We start from the raw sequence: 23464 nt of genomic DNA on the forward strand, positions 1-23464 counted from the left end.
GTTAGTGTGGTATATTTCCTGGAGGAGATCCATATATTCTCCAGGAACTCCCTGATTCTGGAGTGTTTGATTATTGCATTAGTTTTGATGGAATCATATGCTTTTTCATAATCAATAAAGGCTAAACAAAGAGGTAATTGGTTTTCTTCTGCTTTTTCTATTATTTGTTCTACTGCATGAATATAATCAATTGTGTTAAAGCCTTTACGGAATCCTGCTTGTTCTACTGGATGATTTAAGTCTAGAAAAGGGGTTAACCTGTTTGTTATTACCTTTGGGAGAATTTTGTACAGATTAGAGAGAATACTAATTGGTCTATAGTTCTTTACTTCTTCTTTGTCCCCTATTTTAAATAACAGTATCAGAGTAGCATTTTTCCAATTTTCTGGTATCCTCCACTCTTCTAGGTATAGATTTGGTAAGTTTGTGACAAGGTGAATTATGTAGTTTCTTCTCCATTTAATTAATTCTAACTGAATTAGGTCTTTGCCAGGACAGTTTCCATTTTTCATTTGTTTTAATGCTTTTTTTATTTCATCTGAAGTGAATGGGGATATATTCCATATGCGATGGAGAAGAGTTATTTATATTTGATTTATCTATTGAAGAATCACTATAGAGTTCTTTATAAAATTCTTCTAGCCAATGAGACTATAATCTTTATAAAAATATAAAATATGCTGTATGTTTTAAAGTATATTTTATACTACAAATTTTATATACTATATATTTTGCTAATGGGTGGGGGGAGAAGGAGCATTTACTAGAAAAATAGCCAACGTACTGGAAAACTAGTTGAAAGATCACAAAAACAGCAAACAAATGGATTTGTCACAACAAATCTAAGACGAAAGGTGGAAGATGAAGAAGATAAAAAAAATGGCCTTTAGATTTTAGATCAAACTTTAGTTTTTAAAGTAGAGGAATATAAAACACATTGCTCAAAAGTTTCCAATAAAAGAGAAGAGCAGCCAGCCTATGACCATAACTTTATTTTGTAAGTAAAAATTATTTTGCTATACAAAGTAATTAGGGCATATGTGAGAAAGAGCACCATATTTTAAGTTGCTTGGGGGGGGGGGGAGTGTTATAGGATTGATGTGGAGGAAATATTTCTGTAAATGAATAATATGAAGAAAGCTAGAAATCATCAATGGAAATTGAGGAAGTGTGTGATAACAAGGAAGTGACAACTAGATTTTTTTGCTTGAAGAGTAGTGAATGAGTAAAATAGATTGCCAGAGTCAGTTGTGTACTTGGCTGGTGAATGATTTCAAGGCAAAATATGACAGGAATTGATACTTAATGTTTTTGAAATAGACCACCTGCATTGGGTCTATGGGCTCCATGGAGCACCCTTACATAATTTTTTATTGAAAGAGTCAGCATATCTGTGTTGTACATACACAGAAATATCATCATCATCAATTTCCTGATATGTACCCTCAAGGAGTGTTCAGGCTACTATGACAGCACTACATGAATAAGTTTACATTACTAATAACCTTCTATCAACAATTTTCCTCCAAATTAGTCTATTACTTGTCAGTACTCAAATACTGTCATATCTAACATTTTGTTCTTCTAACCACTTCTGACTGAATCAATCCACCTAGAACTTGGTCTTCCTCTAGGTCTCTTTACAGCCATCTTGGCATCAAGCATCTGTTTTGCTAACTTTTCTTCTTCAATTCTGCAGAGCTAATCTAAGGCTGCCATACTACCTTAGATTAGCTTTGCTCACACATTCTCGAAAGCTAACAATTCTTCATAATGGCTTTATTTTTAATATGATTTTGCCATTGATGCAATCTTTTCATTCCCTTAATCTTTCTCAGAACTCTCATATATTATTATTATCATCATTAATATGTGACACCTCTAGGGAGTCCAAAGACTCATCGAGGGAGGGCACCTACTCTACAAGTCTCCGTTTCTGCCACTCAATCCACCAACTACAGTGAACTGCATCATCTACATCAAAGCCATCAACTGCCCACCACCACTACCACAAGTATTTTCACAGACAATCACAAACATCCATGCCCACAGCGGGATTCGCACCCACAGCCTTTTGGCTGGAGAGCAGATATGCTAACCACTCGGCCAATCAGGCAGGCATATATGGTTGGTCTCTAATTTTGATCAAGTGCTTTATTTCTAACCCAACTTGCAGATCTATAACCTAAAACTGGTTTGAATAGTGTCTTGTTCTCCTAGTTTAGTGTTTTGGCTAATTTCTTTCTTATTCCATATAAATTTCCTTATCTGACTCCCAACCATCTCAGCTTTGCTTATTCTGTTATCCATTTCCAAATTTAATTTGCCATCTTCAATAAAAACTGTGCCTAAATAACTGACATATTTTACTTGTTCCTTAGGTTCTCCATTTAGAATGCAGAAGAAAATTTTTTTAATGTTTCTTCCTATTTTCATAGTTTTGGAATCTACATTATTGATTTTCATGCTAAATTTGTTATAGCTGTTAATTTAGTTAGAATATCCTGCAGACTTGCACTGGATGTGTTTAGGAGTACATCATCTGCATAAAGCAAAGAGCTAAGTTTGATATCTCTAATTATAATAGCAGGTTTAATGCCACTTTCTTTCATAATGTGATCCATATAGATCATGAATAAGAGTTGAGATAATATGCGTCCTTGTCTTACACCTGATGTTACATCAAACCATTTTCCTCTATTTCCTTCAATTTTACTTTACAAACTCAAAAGGTAACATTATTATAGAATGTGAACAAGTTGCTTAACCATGGCCTTCTCTTAGTAAACCCATGCTGTTCATTGCATTAGTATCTCCATTGTGTAATTGGAAAAACGATGGTACGCTGCATCCTTCAATTGGAAAAGATTCAATTGAAAAGACCTAAGTTTGATTATTGTCGTTCTGAGAGGAATCTTTATATGGTTCTTTTTCAATTGAAGGTGAGTTAGCTGATCTCATATGGAGGTAGAAGTTTTTTTCTTCAGAAACTCGAGTTGTCATCCAGCATACAAAAATCGGCCTTCAGAATACAAGTAATTTACAGACAAAAAATACTAGTGGTGGTGATGGTGATGGGCAGTAGGTGGTGTTGGTGTAGATGATGATGGTAGTGGCAGTTTCACTGTAGTTGGTGGATTAAGTGGTGGAGACGGAGAGTTGTAGAGTAGGTGCCCTAACTCGATGAGTCTTTAAGACTCCTTACAGGTATCACAAAATAATAAATAATAATAAAATTTAGTTCTCTCTGCCAAGCCATTTCTGTATGTGAGCACTAACCAATTTTTCCAAAATCTTCACTACCACTCCAGAGATACTGATAGGTCGACAGTTGATTAATCAGTCTTTGCCCCAATTTGCAAAGTCTTTGCAGCTTGTGCAATGGAATAACCACACATTCTTTCAACTCCTGTGGAATCTTCTCTGTACTGAGACTTAAATTATATAGCCTGGTGGCCATTTCTTTGACTTCAGCTGAACGTTTTTATCTGATATTCCATCAGCCCCAATTGCAGAATTCTTATTCAGTTTGTGCAACAGCTCTAGCACCTCCTCCTCATACACCTAAGTTTCTTCATGTAGTGACAATTTAACTAAGTAATATATAACTGTTAATGTGAATAAGAGAGAGTGCCCATGGCTCAGTCGGTATAGACAAAGCCCCCTTTGTCTGTACCCATGGATGGAAATCGAACACAGAAAAGACCTGGGTTCGATTTCCATCCATGACATAAGGAACCTTTATCTGATCTCTTTCAACTAAAGGTGAATTAGCTAGTCTCATATGAAGGTAGAGGGTTTTTTCATCTGGAAACTTGAGTTTTCATCCCTCAGAACAGACAAACTGGCTCATGAACACACACACACACTGATCTACAGCCATAAAATAAATACTTAATCCTTCATTAGGAGGGCTCAACCAATACTAAGGAATGGTGGAGGAAACAGAGGTAACCCCCATATGAATAAAAAAAAAAGCAGAATAAGCATTTATGGCAATTGTCATAGTTACTAGAAAAGTATAATATATTCACTGAGAATATATGCAGAGTATAACTGATATTCACTCCTTTACATCTATCAGTCTTGACCATCAGTCATCAAATAATGAGTATCAAAAGTTCCTAGCAAGTAAATCAGCATGTGCTCTAAGAGAATACAGAAAAATGGAAAAAAACAAAGCAAAATGTAAAAATAGCTAAACAGAAGTCATGGAAAAACTTTGGTAAGAATGCTGATGACAAATATCAGAAAGGTAACAAAATTTCATGGAGAATACTGAAAATGCTTGGATTGGCAATATCACCTTCTTATTCCTTATTTGCCGGCCTTATTTTATTATGACAGCAAATTTATGAGTAACCTCTGACAATGTGTCTCCTAAATTTCAGCTTTCCATCCACCGACATCGGTAGATCTTTCACTGTGAAGAGGCAAAAAATCTGAATATGTTGGAGCAATGGTTCATAACTCTCAGAGCAAAAGTATACACAAATCAACACGAATGGGTATTAAATTTGGGCAATTTAATTATTATTGAATTTGGGTATTGCATTTGGGCAACCACAAATCCAAATGTGGATTTGTAGTTGCCCAAATTCTGCAGTTGTGCATATTAACAGCATCATCCAGATGGAAGTGAGATTCATCAGTTCCATAAAGTGTTCCATGGCCAGTTGTTGTCCAGTTCATTCTGAGCAGGAAACTGCAGGACAAATCTTTCTCATGCACCCCATTCAGGATTAAGAAATTTCTAAACATGGGAAATCTTGTAAGGATAACAGTGCAGAATATGACTAACAACTTTGTGAACTGTCTTGCTTACAGGTTTGTTTAAAGACCATGCAATTTGCCATGTGTTTGCTTGCTTCCTATGACATTTACCATTTGCAGTCATAGGAGCCATTTTTAATATCTTGAATGTTCTGAACTTTTGCAATGCTGTCAAGGCAGTGATGTTATTTTGGTAAAACAACTTCACAAGAAGTGAACATGTTGAAAGTTTATTTTTCACTTGGTTAGAGTATCATAAATTTAGTTTAATCCATTATCCAAGTGTGAGCAAACAAAGTTTGCACCTGAAAGTATCTTCAGGACTGTTTCTTCAGGATACTGAAAGTATCTTCAGGAAAGTATCCTGGTCACGGCATTTCATTTTACAGTCCTGAAGATACTTTCAGGCGCAAACTTTGTTTGCTCACACTTGGATAAAGGATTAAACTAAATTTATTATACTCTAACCAAGTGAAAAATAAACTTTCAACATCTTTCTCTAAATCCAGAGTAAATTAGTAAAAAAGGGTGGCACACCAATTGGCAATTCCTATAGGTGGAGATGACCTGCTAATGCTTCTGCCCAATATCTCTCTTTGGGGCTGGTTCCCACTGAAGAGACCTCAATAAAGGTCGAAACTAGTCTGGGTAGTGGCCCTTCCCTTAATGCATAACATTAGACATATCCGCAAGGAGATGTGTTTTGCATTATAGAAGATACTGAGATAGGAGTGTTGGTAGCATGCTCCACCTTTGCAACGAGCTGCCCTGGTGTTGTACCACCTTAACCCAGTCCTGAAGATACTTTCAGGCGCAAACTTTGTTTGCTCACACTTGGATAAAGGATTAAAATAAATTTATTATAAAGAAGTGAACAATTCTTCAGTAATATTGAAATTGTGCTTTAACACATTGTCTGCTCACATGGAACTGATGCATTCCACATCTATCTGCTTTTATAGAAACTTCTTTCGAAGCATACATCATTGGGGATATTTGTTGTTTGCATAAATGGTAGAGTTGCAGCATTTCACTGCATACCAGGAGTATCACAAATAATAAAAAGACCACGAATCAGAATGGGATATTTAGTATAAGGCATCAAAATAGGGATGGGCAAATCGACTTCTGCAATTCATGTATACAAATGCCACAAGTATTAGGAACAAGAAGGAAGAATTTTTGGCCTTGGTTCGCACTTCCAGACCACAGGTTATTGGCATTAGTGAAACATGGCTTAAGGGTCAAATCTGTATAACTGAGAGGAGACCTCCACATAGCCTTTAAAGGAATACGGAGAACCGACCAGGGATTCTGACCTAATGTCCAATCCTCACCTTCTCGTGGTGTACCCTGTTGGGTATCTACTTGGAAACTGAACAGACGAGGATGGGCTGGCAATTTGGGATTTAGCCGACCAAATTGTATTCTTATTGGTTAAACCAAAATATAGAATGATGGTACAACATGACAAAATTTCATGCCGGCTGGAGCGTCGCCCGGTTAAACAAAGCCCCTGTTGTTTTCGCCAGAGAACCAGGGCAAACAGCGAAAAGTCAGCTACTGGAACAAATCTGAAAATAAACCCCAACTCAACATCACCAGAGTTAAAGATCGGTACTATCAACGTAAGAAGCCTGAATGGCAAAGAAATGGAGCTAGCTGAGGAATTAGATAAGTACCAGATCGACATAATAGGGGTGACTGAAACAAAAAAGACAAAAACTGGTGAGATCTTTTTGAGCAATAAATACAAAATGTTATATTCAGGAAATGACAATCAAGGAAAAGAAGGAGTAGCCATAGTATTCAACACAAAATATGAGGCTAATCTTCTTGAATGGCAGTCAGTCTCAAGTAGAGTAATGTGGGGAAATATGAGAATGGGGAACTGGACAATGAGACTTATTTGTGCCTATGGTCCCACAGAAATTTCTACTAAGGTAGAAGTGGAAGAATCTTTTGAGGATTTAGAAAAAGCAACTGACACAATGAAAAATGAAAAGTTGATCCTTGTTGGGTATCTAAATAGCAGAGTAGGAAATGATTGTGAGACTTACAAAAATATTTTGGGAAAATTTGGAGAAAAGAGCAAAGCTAATAATAATGGCAAATATCTGTTGGATTTCTGCTCAGGACATGGACTGGTTATTACTAACACCATGTTCCAACATAAAAATGTGCACAAATTCACATGGAGAGAAGAGGCTAGGAATAAGAAAAGTCTCATTGACTATGTTATTGTTGATAGTGATGTTTTCTCCCTGGTGCAGGACACCAGAGTGTACAGAGGATTTAAAATTGGAAGTGATCACTATTTAGTCTTGAGCAGGATAAAATTGAATTTCATATTAAAAAGAACATGTAAGAAAGTATTAAAGCGAATAAAAGTTGAGCAGCTCTCAGATGTGAGCTATAGACTAAAATACACAAAGATTATTGAAGAAAAAATGAAAGAGTTTGAGAACAGGAATCAAACCTTGGAGATTCGGTGGCAAACTCTGAAGAAAACATTGATTGATTCTGCCAGAGAGGCATGTGGTGAGGTTATCTGTAAGGATAAAAAAATCAGAACTCCCTGGTGGATACAGGAAGTTAAAGAGGCAGTGAAGGAAAAGAAGAAAGCACACCAAAAGTTCCTGTCAAATAAGTCAGCTTGTGCTCTTAGAGAATATAGAGACAAATGCAAGAATGCTAAACACTGTGTAAAACTAGCTAAACAAAAGTCATGGGAGCACTTTGGCAAGAATATAGAAAATAAATATCAAGAAGGTGGCAAAATATTCTGGAGGTTGTTGAAGAAGCTTAAGAATGGAGGAAAGAGTGCTGTAAAAGGAATTAGAGATGATAAAGGTGACATGAAAACGGGAGAAAAAGATATCCTTGAAGTATGGAGTAATTACTTTGAAAAACTGCTAAATGAAACAAGCAGTGATGACAGCACAGTGGTAAAAAACACTGACCAGGCATGCAGTCAGGAATACATATCCATACTTGAAGTAGAAAAAGCCATCAAAGGCTTGAAATGTGAAAGGCAGCAGGAGTAGATGATATTCAACCAGAAATGCTGAAGTATGGTGGTATAAGAGTCTTACAGTGGCTGCACTGCATAGTTCAGAAAGCCTGGACAGAGGGATGAATTCCCGATGATTGGAGTAGCGCTCTCATAGTACCCGTATATAAAAAGGGAAATAAAACTGAATGTGAGAATTACAGAGGTATTTCCCTACTGAGTGTTCCTGGCAAGATCTATGCAAGTATACTTGAGAAACGGTTGAAAAGAATTGTGGAAGAAAAGCTTGGTGAAGAACAAGCTGGATTCAGGCCAAATAGAGGCTGTCAGGATCAGATCTTCACTTTACGACATTGTCGAGAAAGCATGGGAATATAACAAAGATCTGTATTTAAGTTTTGTCGATTTGGAAAAGGCATATGACAAGGTGCCAAGAGAGAAGCTATTCAATACGCTGCAGTTATATGGTGTCAATGGGGCATTATATCAAGCAATACTTGGTCTTTATTTGAGTTGTAAGTCAGCAGTTAGAATTGAAGGAAGTACAGGAAGATGGTTTAATGTTAAATCTGGTGTGAGACAAGGATGTACATTATCACCTCAGTTATTCATTATCTATATGGATCACATTATGAAGGAAAGTGGTATTAAATATGATATCAAAATTGGAGATGTTAATGTCAGCTCTTTGCTTTATGCGGATGATGTCATACTTCTAAATAAATCCGCTACAAGTCTGCAAGATTCTCTGACTAAATTGAATAGCTGTTGTAATAGATATGGTATGAAGGTCAGCAATAAAAAGACAAAGACAATGAAAATAGGCAGAATCATTGAAAATGTCAACTGTGTTGTGAATGGAGAACCTGTGGAACAAGTAAAACATTTCAGCTACTTAGGCACGATTTTTAGTGAAGATGGTAAATTAAATATGGAAATAGACAACAGAATCAACAAAGCTGGTATGGTAGGAAGTCAATTGAATAAATTCATATGGAATAAGAGAGAAATTAGTCGGAACACTAAATTAGCTGTATACAAGACAGTGTTCAAACCAGTTTTAACTTATGGATCTGAGAGCTGGGTCAGAAGTAAAACACTTGACCAAAGACTAGAGACCACAGATATGAGAGTCCTGAGAAAGATTAGAGGAGTGAACAGATGGCATCAATGGCAGTATCATATTAAAAACGAGGATATTAGAAAAGAACTTGACATTGTCAGCATCCAGGAATGCGTTAGCAGAGCTAATCTCAGATGGTATGGTCACTTAAATAGAATGGGAGAGGAAAGATTAGCAAAACAAGTGTTCTCTGCCAGGTTGGCAGCAAAACGACCCAGAGGAAGACCAAGATATAGGTGGATTGATATGGTACAAAGTGCTTTAGATGATAGAAATATAAGATCTGATAATGTTGGAGTCTTGACAAGTAACAGACTGATTTGGAGGAAATTTGTACATAGGAAATTAATAATGATGTAATTTTTTTCATGTAGTACTATCATATCCTGTACCCCCTTTGAGGGTACATGGCAGGAATTTGATGATGATGATGATGTGAAACATGGCTGACAGAAAATGACACAGCTAGTGGGATTGAATGTGAGGGGTATGGTGTGTTCAGGAGTGACAGGGAGAATAAAATGGGGGTGGGGGAGTGTTATTGATGATATCTGATGAGCTACAGCCAAGAAGACTACAAGTTGAACTGCAGGATAGAGAAAAAAGCACATTTGAGGCTATTTGGTGTGAGATTGAAACTAGCAGAACTAAATATACAGTTGGGTGCTGCTATAGACCAGGTGATGGAATAGATGGTGGAGATAGTATGCATAAGCAAATAGAAGAAATCAGTGGAAGGAGGGTAATTATTATGGGAGATTTCAACTATGGTATCATTGATTGGAAGGAGGAGAGGACACATGGGAGGAAGGAATTGGATTTTATGTGGTTATTAAGGGATAACTATCTGCGACAACATGTAATGGAAAATACTAGGGGTCAGAGAGTGCTTGATCTGGTAATTGCATCTGAGAATTTGGCTGTAACAAATATGACCACGTTGCCACCAACTGGTGAGAGTGATCATAGCGTCTTGACTTGGGAGGTGGCTAAAGGCCTGCAATTTACAATTAAGGGTACATGTGGAATTATCGGACTGGTAAGTATGACAAGCTTAGGAGATTCATTGGTTCAGTGCCATGGCATGTACAACTGCAAGGGCTAGAAGTTGATAGTGCATGGGAGGCAGTTAAGAAGTGTTTGTATGAAGCAATGGCTAACTGTATACCTAGAGTCCGAATAATAAATCAAGTAGGGGTTAAATGGATGAATAACACCATTAAGCTTGAGCAGCTTAAGGGGTGCTTAAAGGTCAAAGCTGTATAACTGAGAGGAGACCTCCACATAGCCTTTAAAGGAATGCGGAGAACCGACCAGGGCTTCTGACCTAATGTCCAATCCTCACCTTCTCGTGGTGCACCCTGTTGGGTATCTACTTTGATACTGAACGAATGAGGATGGGCTGGCAATTTGGGATTTAGCCGACCAAATTGTATTCTTATTGGTTAAACCAAAATAAAAAATGATGGTACAACATGACAAAATTTCATGCCGGCTGGGGCGTCGCCCGGTTAAACAAGGTCCCCGTTGTTTTCGCCAGGGAACCAGGGCGAACAGCGAAAAGTCAGCTACTGGAACAAATCTGAAAACAAACCCCAACTCAATATCACCAGAGTTAAAGATCGGTGCTATCAACATAAGAAGCCTGAATGGCAAAGAAATGGAGCTAGCTGAGGAATTAGATAAGTACCAGATCGACATAATAGGGGTGACTGAAACAAACAAGACCAAAACTGGTGAGATCTTTTTGAGCAATAAATACAAAATGTTATATTCAGGCAATGACAATCAAGGAAAAGAAGGAGTAGCCATAGTATTCAACACAAAATACGAGGCTAATCTTCTTGAATGGCAGTCAGTCTCAAGTAATGTGGGCAAATATGAGAATGGGGAACTGGACAATGAGACTTATTTGTGCCTATGGTCCCACAGAAGGTTCTACTAAGGTATTTTGAGTGGAGGAATTTTTTGACGCTTTAGAAAAAGCAACTGACACAATGAAAAAGGAAAAGTTGGTCCTTGTTGGGGATCTAAATAGCAGAGTAGGAAATGATTGTGAGACATACAAAAATATTTTGGGAAAATTTGGAGAAAAGAGCAAAGCTAATAATAATGGCAAATATCTGTTGAATTTCTGCTCAGGACATGGGCTGGTTATTACTAACACCATGTTCCAACATAAAAATGTGCACAAATTCAAATGGAGAGAAGAGGCTAGGAATAAGAAAAGTCTCATTGACTATGTTATTGTTGATAGTGATGCTTTCTCCATGGTGAAGGACACCAGAGTGTACAGAGGATTTGAAATTGGAAGTGATCACTATTTAGTCTTGAGCAGGATAAAATTGAATTTCATATTGAAAAGAATAACATGTAAGAAAGTTTTAAAGCGAATAAAAGTTGAGCAGCTCTCAGATGTGAACTGTAGACTAAAATACAGAATGATTATTGAAAAGAAAATGAAAGTGTTTGAGAACAGGAATCAAACCTTGGAGATTCAGTGGCCAACTCTGAAGAAAACATTGATTGATTGTGCCAGAGAGGCATGTGGTGAGGTTGTGTGCAAGGATAAAAAAATCAGAACTCCCTGGTGGACACAGTTAGTTAAAGAGGCAGTGAAGGAAAAGAAGAAAGCATATCAAAAGTTCCTGGCAAATAAGTCGGCTTTTACTCTTACAGAATACAGAGACAAATGTAAGAAAGCTAAACAGTGTGTAAAACTAGCTAAACAAAAGTCATGGGAGCACTTTGGCAAGAATATAGAAAATAAATATCAAGAAAATAAATATCAAGGTTGTTGAAGAAGCTTAGGAATGGAGAAAACAGTGCTGTAAAAGGAGTTAGAGATGATAAAGGTGACATGAAAACGGGAGAAAAAGATATGCTGGAAGTATGGAGTAATTACTTTGAAAAACTGCTAAATGAAACAATCAGTGATGACAGCACAGTGGTAAAAAACACTGACCAGGCATGCAGTCAGGAATATATCCATACTTGAAGTAGAAAAAGCCATCAAAGGCTTGAAATGTGGAAAGACAGCAGGAGTAGATGATATTCGACTAGAAATGCTGAAGTATGGTGGTATAAAAGTCTTACAGTGGCTGCACTGCATAGTGCAGAAAGCCTGGACAGAGGGACGAATTCCCGATGATTGGAGTAGAGCTCTCATAGTACCCATATATAAAAAGGGAAATAAAACTGAATGTGAGAATTACAGAAGTATTTCCCTACTGAGTGTTCCTGGCAAGATCTATGCAAGTATACTTGAGAAACGGTTGAGAACAATTGTGGAAGAAAAGCTTGGTGAAGAACAAGCTGGATTCAGGCCAAATAGAGGCTGTCAGGATCAGATCTTCACTTAACGTCAAATAGTCGAGAAAGCATGGGAATATAACAAAGATCTGTATTTAAGTTTTGTTGATTTGGAAAAGGCATATGAAAAGGTGCCAAGAGAGAAGCTATTCAATACGCTGCAGTTATATGGTGTCAATGGGGCATTATATCAAGCAATACTTGGTCTTTATTTGAGTTGTAAGTCAGCCGTTAGAATTGAAGGAAGTACAGGAAGATGGTTTAATGTTAAATCTGGTGTGAGACAAGGATGTACATTATCCCCTCTGTTATTCATTATCTATATGGATCACATTATGAAGGAAAGTGGTATTAAACATGATATCAAAATTGGAGATGTTAATGTTAGCTCTTTGCTTTATGCGGATGATGTTATACTTCTAAATAAATCTGCTACAAGTCTGCATGATTCTCTGACTAAATTGAATAGCTGTTGTAATAGATATGGTATGAAGGTCAGCAATAAAAAGACAAAGACAATGAAAATAGGCAGAATCATTGAAAATGTCAACTGTGTTGTGAATGGAGAACCTGTGGAACAAGTAAAACATTTCAGCTATTTAGGCACGATTTTTACTGAAGATGGTAAATTAAATATAGAAATAGACAACAGAATCTGCAAAGCTGGTATGGTGGGAAGTCAATTGAATAAATTCATATGGAATAAGAGAGAAATTAATCGGAACACTAAATTAGCTGTATACAAGACAGTGTTCAAACCAGTTTTAACTTATGGATCTGAGAGCTGGGTCAGAAGTAAAACACTTGACCAAAGACTAGAGACCACAGATATGAGAGTCCTGAGAAAGATTAGAGGAGTGAACAGATGGCATCAATGGCAATATCATATTAAAAATGAGGATATTAGGAAAGAACTTGACATTGTCAGCATCCAGGAATGCGTTAACAGAGCTAATCTCAGGTGGTATGGTCACTTAAATAGAATGGGAGAGGAAAGATTAGCAAAACAAGTGTTCTCTGCCAGGTTGGCAGGAAAACGACCCAGAGGAAGACCAAGATATAGGTGGACTGATATGGTACAAAGTGCCTTAGACGATAGAAATATAAGATCTGATAATGTTGGAGTCTTGACAAGTAACAGACTGATTTGGAGGAAAATTGTAGATAGGAAGTTAGTAATGATGTAATTTTTTCATGTAGTACTGTCATATCCTGTACACCCCTTGAGGATACATGGCAGGAATTTGATGATGTTTTTGTTAGAGACCAAGTTTCAAAATCATAGGTGATGACTGGAAGTATACACTGGTTAAATGCCTTCCTTTTTAAATAGAGTGGGACAGGACATCATTGCTTTGAAAAATGCTTCTCAATTTTCTGAATGTACTCCAGGTAAATTGAAATTTTCACTTTATTTCCTTTTGGAGTCAACAGTTTAGATCAATGAGATGTCCTAAGTATGTATATGGAGAGACTCTTTCCAAGAAATTGTTTTCTATTATTATATTTTTTGGTGTTACAAAATGATTAAACATGATTTTAATTTTTTCTCAGTTTATTTTTTAGGACCAACTTTTCTGCTTTCATGGTATAGGTCTTCTATCATTATATTAAGGTCTTCTGAAGTGTTTGCAAAAATTATGATATCATCTGCATATCTTAGGTGTGTAAAGTTTCTGTTATTAATTTTTATACCAAGGTTTGACCAGTTTATATTATTAAATATTTCTTGAAGGGCTACTATAAAGATTTTGGGCAATTGAGAGTCTCCTTGTAGGATACCTTTTTCAATTGATATTTTATTGCTACTCATGTGAAGTTGGATTGTTGCTGTTGCAGTGTGGTATTTTTCCTGGAGGAGGTCTATATATTCTCCAGGAACTCCTTGATTCTGGGGTGCTTTGATTACTGCATTAGTTTTGATGGAATCAAATGCTTTTTCATAATCAATAAAGGCTAAACAGAGAGGCAATTGGTTTTCTTCTGCTTTTTCTATTATTTGTTTTACTACATGAATACGATCAATTGTGTTAAAGCCTTTAACGGAATTCTGGTTGTTCCGCTGGTTGATTTGAGTCTAGAAGAGGGGTTAACCTGTTTGTTATTACTTTTGTGAGATGATGTAAGTTTTTACACTTGGCTATGCTACCAATTATATATTTGGTTTAATCCTTTATCCAAGTGCAAGCAAACTATTTTTTTCATGACTGGGACAATTTTACTACTTTACCAGGAATTCACTGGGACAATTCCTGGTAAAGGTGGTATAAGTTCTTATCACTTGCTTTAGTATCTTCCATAATGCAAAGCACATCTCCTTGCAGACATGTATAATGCCATGCATTAAGGGAAGGGCCACTACCCAGACTTGTTTAGACCTTTATTGAGGTCTCATCAGTGGGAGTCAGACTCAGAGGTGGTGATACTAAGGTGGAAGTAATGGAGAAGTCATATTTACCTATACCAGTTGTCAAAAGGTGTCACACCTTATTAATAAAATTCTCTGGATTAGAGATAAGTTGATGGATGTTTTTTTCACTTGGCTATGCTACCAATTATATATTTGGTTTAATCCTTTATCCAAGTGTAAGCAAACAAAGTTTGCACCTGAAGTATTTTCAGGACTGAGGCAACTCGTGGTAAAGGTGGTATAAGTTCTTATCACTTGCCTTAGTATCTCCCATAATGCAAAGCACATCTCCTTGCAGACATGTATAATGCTATGCATTAAGGGAAGGGCCACTACCCAGACCGGTTTTGACATTTATTGAGGTCTCATCAGTGCGAGCCAGACCCAGAGGTGGTGATACTAAGATGGAAGTAATGGAGAAGTCATATTTAATATGACATCTGCATGGAGATGTGCTTTGCATTATGGTAGATACTAAGGCAAGTAATGAGAACTTATACCACCTTAACCACGAGTTGCCCCAGTCCTGAAAATATTTCAGGTGCAAACTTTGTTTGTTTACACTTGGATAAAGGATTAAACCAAATACATAATTGGTACTTTTGTAAATTTGTACAGATTAGAGAGAATACTAATTGGTCTATAGTTCTTTACTTCTTTGTCCCCTTTTTTAAATAACAGTATCAGAGTAGCATTTTTCCAGTTTTCTGGTATCATTCCCTCTTCTAAACATAGATTTAGTAAGTTCGTGGCATGATGAATTATGTAGTTTCTTCTCCATTTAATTAATTCTATGTGAATTAGGTCTTCACAGGACATTTTCCATTTGTTTTAATGCTTGTTTTATTTCATCTGAGGTGAATGGGGGGATGAATTCCATATGTGATGTGGAAGAGTTATTTATATTTGATTTATCCATTGAAGGATCACTATAGAGTTCTTTATAAAATTCTTCTAGTCTGCTTAGGATTTGTTTTTGGTTCCTTATTGTAGTTCCATTTTTATTTTTTATTGCAGTTATTTGCCTTTTACGAAATGATAAAAATGTTTTTTTCTCAATATTTTCATATTTTTATTGTTTTCAATTGTTTCTTTTATTTTTGTAGTGTTATAAGATCTTATTTCATTTCTCATCTTTTTCGTTATTGTTTTGCATGGTTCTGCATATTCTATTTTAAAAGTTAAGTTTTTGTCTTGTTTCATATTTTGTCTCTTTTTTAGTAGTTGTAAGGTTTCCTCTGAAAGTTTATGGTCTTTTTGTTGTTTGTTGCTTTTGAATTTGTTGGCTGCTGAGGTTATTACTTCCATTAGGTTTTTGCTAATTCTGTTCATGTCTTCTTCAAATATGCTTATTAAGTCTAGTTTTTGATCGAGTTTTTCTTCATAATCCCAGCTATATAATACCAGCGAAATATCAGCAAATAAATTAATAAATATTTTCTTATCATTCTGTGTTGTCATCATCACCGTGAAAATAAATAACATGTACTGTGAGCACATAAGCTTTTCCACATTTTTTAAACAGTTCGATTATTGAAATAATCAATTCTAGCTCCTCCCCACACACAAGAGGTCACAAAACCTATAATACAACAGTACCCAAGGTAAGCAAATAATAAAGAAGGAAGAATGAATCTGTTAATGTGTTTCTTGAAGAGGATAGTAAATGTCAAAAACAATATGGAGAAGTCAGTTCCAAAGAACAGAACTGCTCAATTAAACCAAATATTAAAGAGAGGAAACAGCAATCAAGCAAAAGATTGTTTAAATCAAATGACTAAATACTGGTCAAAAAAAGATTTGAAGCATTGATCAGTGTATGTATGTATTACTGATTTAATGAGAGAAACTACCTTATAGCACCCTTCTTACTGAAAGTAATTAAAGGACACATTCTTTATTACTCTAAATTATTTTAAATTTTAAAACACTTATCTTTCTAAAATACTAGAAAGTGTTATTATTAGAAAATATTATTTTTGTTATATATTAGAAAATATTAGAATATGCTGTCTGAAAACTGAAAATTTCAACTATTTGCCTCAATCAAATTCTTAATATCTCTAAAATATGAGAGCGAGAGAGAAACAGTTTCTGTTGAATATTTTACTTACCTTGTGAGGCACTAGAAATAATGATGTCAGCAAACAGGTAAAAAGTTTGAAGGACAAGAAGTACTTTCATTTTGTTTGGTACCTAAGAAAATAAGTGCAAATCCTTTAACAAAGAAAGAAACATAAAATACTAATAATAAAAAATTTTAAAAAAGTTAAATTCTTTGTTCAATTGTAATTAAACAAATTCTAAATGCAAAAATATTATTACCTGCAAGAGAATTACATTTACTAAAAACACCTACTCAAGAAGGAAAAAAGGGAAAAATGACACATCCAAATTTCACACATGAATCAGCTGATTCACTATTTCAGTAGATGACATGTTCAGCTATTGTGCTATAGGTTAAATGAGTACTGTAACAAGTTTGTTGCAGACACTTCCTCTTCACATTTACTGGACCTTGCCCTCCTCTTTTTCTTTTAGCTACATGGTAAATTGAAACCATAAATGTAGAGTTGAGAGGATGCTGGTCTACACTGTTGACATTAAACAGACTGTTTTAAGTGTCAGAAAGAACTTTACAAATAATTCTGTGTAGTACAAAGAAAGATAGAAGGTGAGAGTAAACAAATGAAAGGATTATGGCACAAGAAGTAACAGTAAGGTTTAGAAACAGTTTGGCAAAATGCTCAAATGAATAAATAAAGCTTCCACAATAAATCTGAATGAAAATCACTGAAAGAAAATTTTATGAGTAAATGATCAAATTAAAAGTTATAGCTCATTTAAAACTCTCTCTCTATGTATCTGTGTGTGTTATTTCATATAAAAGAAAATGTTTATAAACAGTCATATGCAGCAGAAACTCAGTTTTGTCACTTTTACTATGATTTCAAGGCATCTGTGGAACAAGAAAAAAATTTCTTTGAGAGGCCAAACTCTCTACAGACAACAATACTCTTGTGTTTAACACATTCACTTTTGGTGCACTAACTGGACCAACATTAAATAAAAATTTACATTTCTTTTCCTTTATCACATGATCCACAGATGACATTTTTTTTTTTCATCAGCATAGCCATCTAATCACATTCCTTCAAACTACCCTTGTACTGAACATTTCAGTCTTGAGCTCTCCTATATCGATCTAACAGACTCCTCTCATCACCAGCTTATCTAACAGCTCTTCATCTTCTTTTACTGCCAAGCACTTTGAGCACATTCCTTATCCGTCCTTGAACTGTTCGTTCCAGAGAGTTTTCAGAGACGGTCATGTACACTGGTTCTTTCAATGGTAATGCTTCCTTACCACACAGAAACTCAGATATGGTTTTTTCAGTGTCTTATATACAATAGTATAATCACCTTATTCCTACTTGTTAGTATCCTTTTGCATTGTGGCAACAATTATTTTGAGTAACTTGTAGAACTTTGGCAGTGTTTTCCATGAAATTCAGCTCCTTATCTACCAATACCCCTAGTTCCTTGCTATTAAGGAGTAAAGTTCCACCAATGCAATATACCTCATCCTACTTCTCTGCCCAAAATGAATGACCTTATACTTAACGTTAAGGATCTAACATTAAAGTGGCATCTCCCAATATCTGACCAAAGCACCAACCTGTTGAAATCTTTCTGTAACAAGAGGATAGGTTGGTGCTTCTCACATCAGAGTTGCTGTCTGAACATTCCAATGCAACATTATTAGAAACCAGTTATTATTTACAGCATCTCCAAGGAGTCCGGTAACTCATCATGGGAGACCCAATCAACCATCATACACACAAATCTTACCATCAAACCCAATCAAATCCTACACACAAATCTATATCATACCTCTCCTCATTGGCACACCCAAGGGGGGGGGGGGGGGTCAGGAGACCCAAACTCCCCAAAAAGAAAAAAACACTAGAAAATTTTCCAAAAATCTTTTCCTAATTAAATTTTTTTTTTTTTATTTATGTTGGTGTTGTGTCTTCTATTTCTATACTACTTATGAATTAGCAGTCACATAAGATGGGAATACCCTATAGCTCTCGGGAATCATGGCCGCTGTGAACGCAAGGCGAACCGAGCACTACTTTGGATTGCTTGAGTCGGGCCAGAGGAGATCACAGGTATTCATGTATTGGTGATCACTGCAGATGCTCAGTCATGGGTCGTATGCAATGCATAGCATCCATTCTCAAATTGTCTACTCAACTTGGCTCTTCCCCAAGATTAAATCTTGGGTGTCGCCCCCCCCCCCCCCAAGATTAAATCCTGAGTGCACCACTGCCTCTTCTTAAATCCATTCACAGTCAGGGAACTCAACCAATTCTGGCAATTCATTCCACTCACTCACCATTCTCCACACAAAAATTATCTGGTCTGCACATCCCTACTAACCACATTCTTACACAACTTTACTTTCACGGATGGCTCCCTAGTTCTCTGACTATTTGTCAAATATTGAAAAATTTCCCTTGAATCAATTTCATAAAACTCCTTTAATATTTTAAAAGTTTTCCATCATATCCACTCTTTTCCACCTATTCAACTAAACTTTGTAACCCACAAACTTTCAAACTATCCTCATAGGGAGTATTCCACAAACCTGTCACCATCTTGGTCACTCGTCTCTGAATCTTTTCGACCACCTCCTGGTTCCCAAGAAACCCAGATGAATCATAGTCATATAAAGAGATATGATAACTTCCTTATCTTTACTTGTTAGGGTGTTTTTCAACATCCAAGTAATTCGTTGAGCTATTTTACCAACTTTTGCAATATGCCCTCTGAACTTTAACTCTATGTCCACCATTATTCCAAAGTTCCTAGTCTCATCAATTTCCTGCAAAACAATACCATTAATATTATTATTATTATTATTATTATTATTATTACGGGCAACTCCAGGGAGTCATTAGACTCATCGAGGGAGGCCCCAAATCATATTCATCACAACTATTCGACATTCATACAGTATCTATCATACCTCGCCTTAAACTCATTCACTGTCACAGCATCCACCACAGACTCAGGGAGCGCATTCCACTCATTCACTACTCTAAAAGTAAAGAACCCAGCTCTAACACCTTTACTAACCACACTTTTGCCCAGTTTCCATGGATGTCCCCTAGTCCTCCCACAACCAGCCCTGTTCTCAAAAATATCTTCTGAATTAATTTTATAGAAACCCTTCAGTAATTTGAATGTCTCAATCATATCTCCCCTCCTCCGCCTATCAACCAATTTTTGCAACCCACAAATCCTCAACCTGTTCTCATACGGTTCATTCCACAGACCTGCTATCATCTTGGTCACTCGCCTCTGGATCCTCTCCACCTCCTCCCCATCAAGAAGAAACCTAGGTGACCAAATCTGAGCACAGTAGTCGAGATGAGGTCTTATCAAGGCTCGATACAGAGGAACAATAACCTGCTTGTCTCTGCTTGTCAACGTATTCTTCAGCAACCAAGTGATTTGATGAGCTGATTTGGCCACTTTTGCAATGTGTCCCCTAAATTTCAATTCCTTATCCACCAACACTCCTAAATCTCGTGCCTCATCAATTTCCTGGAGCACGGTTCCACCAATGCAGTAAACTGCCTCCCATCTTTTCACCCCAAAATGCATAACCTTACATTTTGCCACATTAAATTGACATCCATTCTCCCTAGCCCAGACCTCCAATCTATCCAAATCATCCTGCAAAATTTTGACGTCATCTGCATTCACTATTGCCCTACCCAACTTCGCATCATCAGCAAACAAATGAACTGTTCCTCTCAGATCCTTTCCTATATCATTTATGAACAAATTAAACAGCAGTGGTCCAAGAACAGATCCTTGTGGTACACCACTAGTCACAGGCCGTCTTGTGGACTCTACTCCTGAGTAAACCACTCTCTGATATCTCTCCGTCAACCACCCTCCTATCCATCTCACCAACCCTATGTCCATTCCCATATGCTGCAATTTACTGATTAGAATTCCATGTGGTATCCTGTCAAAGGCCTTAGCAAGGTCCAGCAGAATCACTGTAAACCCATTACCCTTATCCAGTTCAGCCGTCACTGTGTTATAATACGTGAGCAAATTACTGAGGCATGACCTACCCTTCACAAAACCATGCTGTCCCCGATACAGTATCCCATTTTCTTCTATCCAATCTTGTATTTTCCTCTTGACTATTTTCTCTAAGACCTTGATAATGATTCCTGTTATGCTGATTGGCCGGTAATTTTCAACAGCAGCCTTGGAACCACCTTTGTGCAGTGGAACTATTTTCCCCTCTTTCCACCCCCTTGGGACTGACCCAGTCCTGAGGCTCAAATTAAACATAATGGTCAAGGGCACTGACAATTCTTTGGCCGCTTCACGTACGACACGAGCTGGTATACCATCCAATCCCACAGATGTATTGACATTGAGGTTCTGTAATAGACTAGTTACCTCTACCTCATTCATCACAATTCCAGTATAAGCTGTTGGTTCCTCCATTTCCGCAAAGCCACCACCTGGATGATATACTCTTGCAAAGTGTTCGCTCAGTAATTCCACAACATCGACTGATTCAGTTACCTCCCTACCCTCAGCATTTTTTAAGATCATTCTACCATGAGCATTTTTCCTTTTACTTGCAACATATTGAAAAAACTGTTTGGGATTCTCTTTAGCCTGCATGGCCAATTTCCTTTCGTAATCTGCTTTTGCTTTTCTTACCACCCTTGTTACCATCCTGGCCTGAGCTTTATACTGTTCATGCACCTGATGGTCACCCTTCTCCTTAAATTCCCTCCACAATTGTTTCTTTTTTTGCAGCTCAAGCTTAATAGTGTTATTCATCCATTTAACCCCTACCTGATTTATTATTCGGACTCTTGGTATACAGTCAACCATTGCCTCCTGCAAACAGTTCTTGACCACCTCCCATGCACCATCAACATCCAGCCCTTGCAGTTTTACATGCCATGGCATTGAGCCAAGCACACACCTAAGCTTGTCATACTTACCAGCCCGGTAATTCCACATATACCCTGTCTTAATTGTAAATTCGACTCCTTTAGCCACCTCCCAAGTCATGACCTTATGGTCACTCTCACCAATTGGTGGCAACAAGGTCATGTTCGTTACAGCCACATTCTCAGTTGCAATTACTAGGTCCAGCACTCTCTGCCCCCTGGTATTTTCCAATACATGTTGCCGTAGATAGTTGTCCCTTAATAACTGCATAAAATCCAATTCCTTCCTCCCATGTGCCCTCTCCTCTTTCCAGTCAATATTACCATAATTGAAATCACCCATAATAATTACCCTCCTTCCATTCATTTCTTCTATTTGCTTATGCATACTATTCCCACCATCCACTCCATCACCCGGTCTATAGCAGCACCCAATTGTATATTTTGTTCTGCTAGATTGTATCTCACACCAAACAGCCTCAAATGTGCTTTTTTCCCCATCCTGCAGTTCAACTTCTATACTCCTTGGCTGAAGCTCATCAGCTATCATCAATAACACTCCTCCCCCCTTTTTATTCACCCTGTCACTCCTGAACACGCTATACCCATCGCATTCAATCCCACTAGCTTTATCATCTTCTGTCAGCCATGTTTCACTAATACCGACAACCTGTGGCCTGGAAGTGCCAACCATGGCCAAAAACTCTTCCTTCTTGTTCCTAATACTCCTGGCATTAGTGTACATGAATCGCAGAAGCCCATTTGTCCCATCCCTACTTTGATTCCTTATACTAATTATCCCATTCTGATTTGTTGTCCGTCGTACTCGCCCGGGCATAATATACTCATTCATACACTTAACTTCCCCCCCTAAAGTCTGCATATCTACTCCCCCCCCTCTTAATAAATCTAGTTTCCCTGAGTCTGTACATCCACTTCCACATCATTCATCAACACTCTTTCAAGTCTCCGTACACCAACTCCATTCAAATGTAACCCATCCATCTTATATAAGTCCTTTCGCCCATCGAACTCATTCCACACATCCACAAATTCCACACCACTCTCCATGCATAACCCACGCATAAAGTCATTGGCAATTATGGCCCTCCTTCTAAACACTTCGCTGTCATACCGCGGTAAGATACTCACCATCCTAACTCTCTCACTCTTCTCTTTTGCTACCTCAAACAACTCCCTCACATCCTCTATCATTTCCATTTTGTCCTCTTTCAAATCATTCGTTCCTGCCACTATTATCATCTCTTTCACCCTCTGTTTTTGCAGTCGAATAGATTCGCTGACGTCCTTTATGTTCGCACCCGGCTGGTACGACTTCGTTAAACTCTCAATTATTACGCCTCTTAATAGCGAATCCCCATACAGCACTCGCTCCTTCATTTTATTGACGTTTACGTACATTCTATTATTTGCCGTCACAGACTTCCGCCGGTTATTTGTAGGTACGTTCAACACACCATATGCAACCTTTTCAACCCAAAGTGCATAACCTTACATTTTGCAACATTAAATTGATAATCATTATCTTCTGTCCACAATGCCAATTTATTTAAATCATCTTGCTGAATATCCTCTCTTAAATCTTTCCCTATGTCATTGATATACAAATTAACGAGTAGTGGCCCTAGTACCAAACCTTGAAGTAGCCACTGGTCACCATCATTCTCCTAGACTGCACATCATCATATACTACTCTCTGGTGTCTGTCTATCAGCCATTCCCCCTATCCATACTACTACTAGCCTCATATCCATTCCCATCCTCTCCAGTTTTTGTAATAATTTTCCATGTGGAAAACTATTACTAAA

General features: G+C 37.2%; 1 protein-coding gene across 3 annotated transcripts in view; it reads right to left on the reverse strand.

Moving 5' to 3' along the window:
• Nucleotides 1–23464, reverse strand: part of LOC150109768 (integrin beta-PS-like) — a 392096-nt gene that overhangs the window by 312760 nt on the left and 55872 nt on the right. For all 3 annotated transcript variants that reach the window (XM_090396604.1, XM_090396612.1, XM_090396593.1), the window contains exon 2: nucleotides 16746–16827. In XM_090396604.1, the coding sequence (XP_090252730.1) occupies nucleotides 16746–16815 (70 nt within the window). In that variant the 5' untranslated portion in view covers nucleotides 16816–16827. The remainder of the gene's footprint in view (nucleotides 1–16745; nucleotides 16828–23464) is intronic.

This window comes from Typopeltis vanoorti, chromosome 1, assembly GCF_054136105.1.
Source record: "Typopeltis vanoorti isolate ZY-2024b chromosome 1, IOZ_Tvanoo_1.0, whole genome shotgun sequence".
Classification (NCBI taxonomy): domain Eukaryota; kingdom Metazoa; phylum Arthropoda; class Arachnida; order Uropygi; family Thelyphonidae; genus Typopeltis; species Typopeltis vanoorti.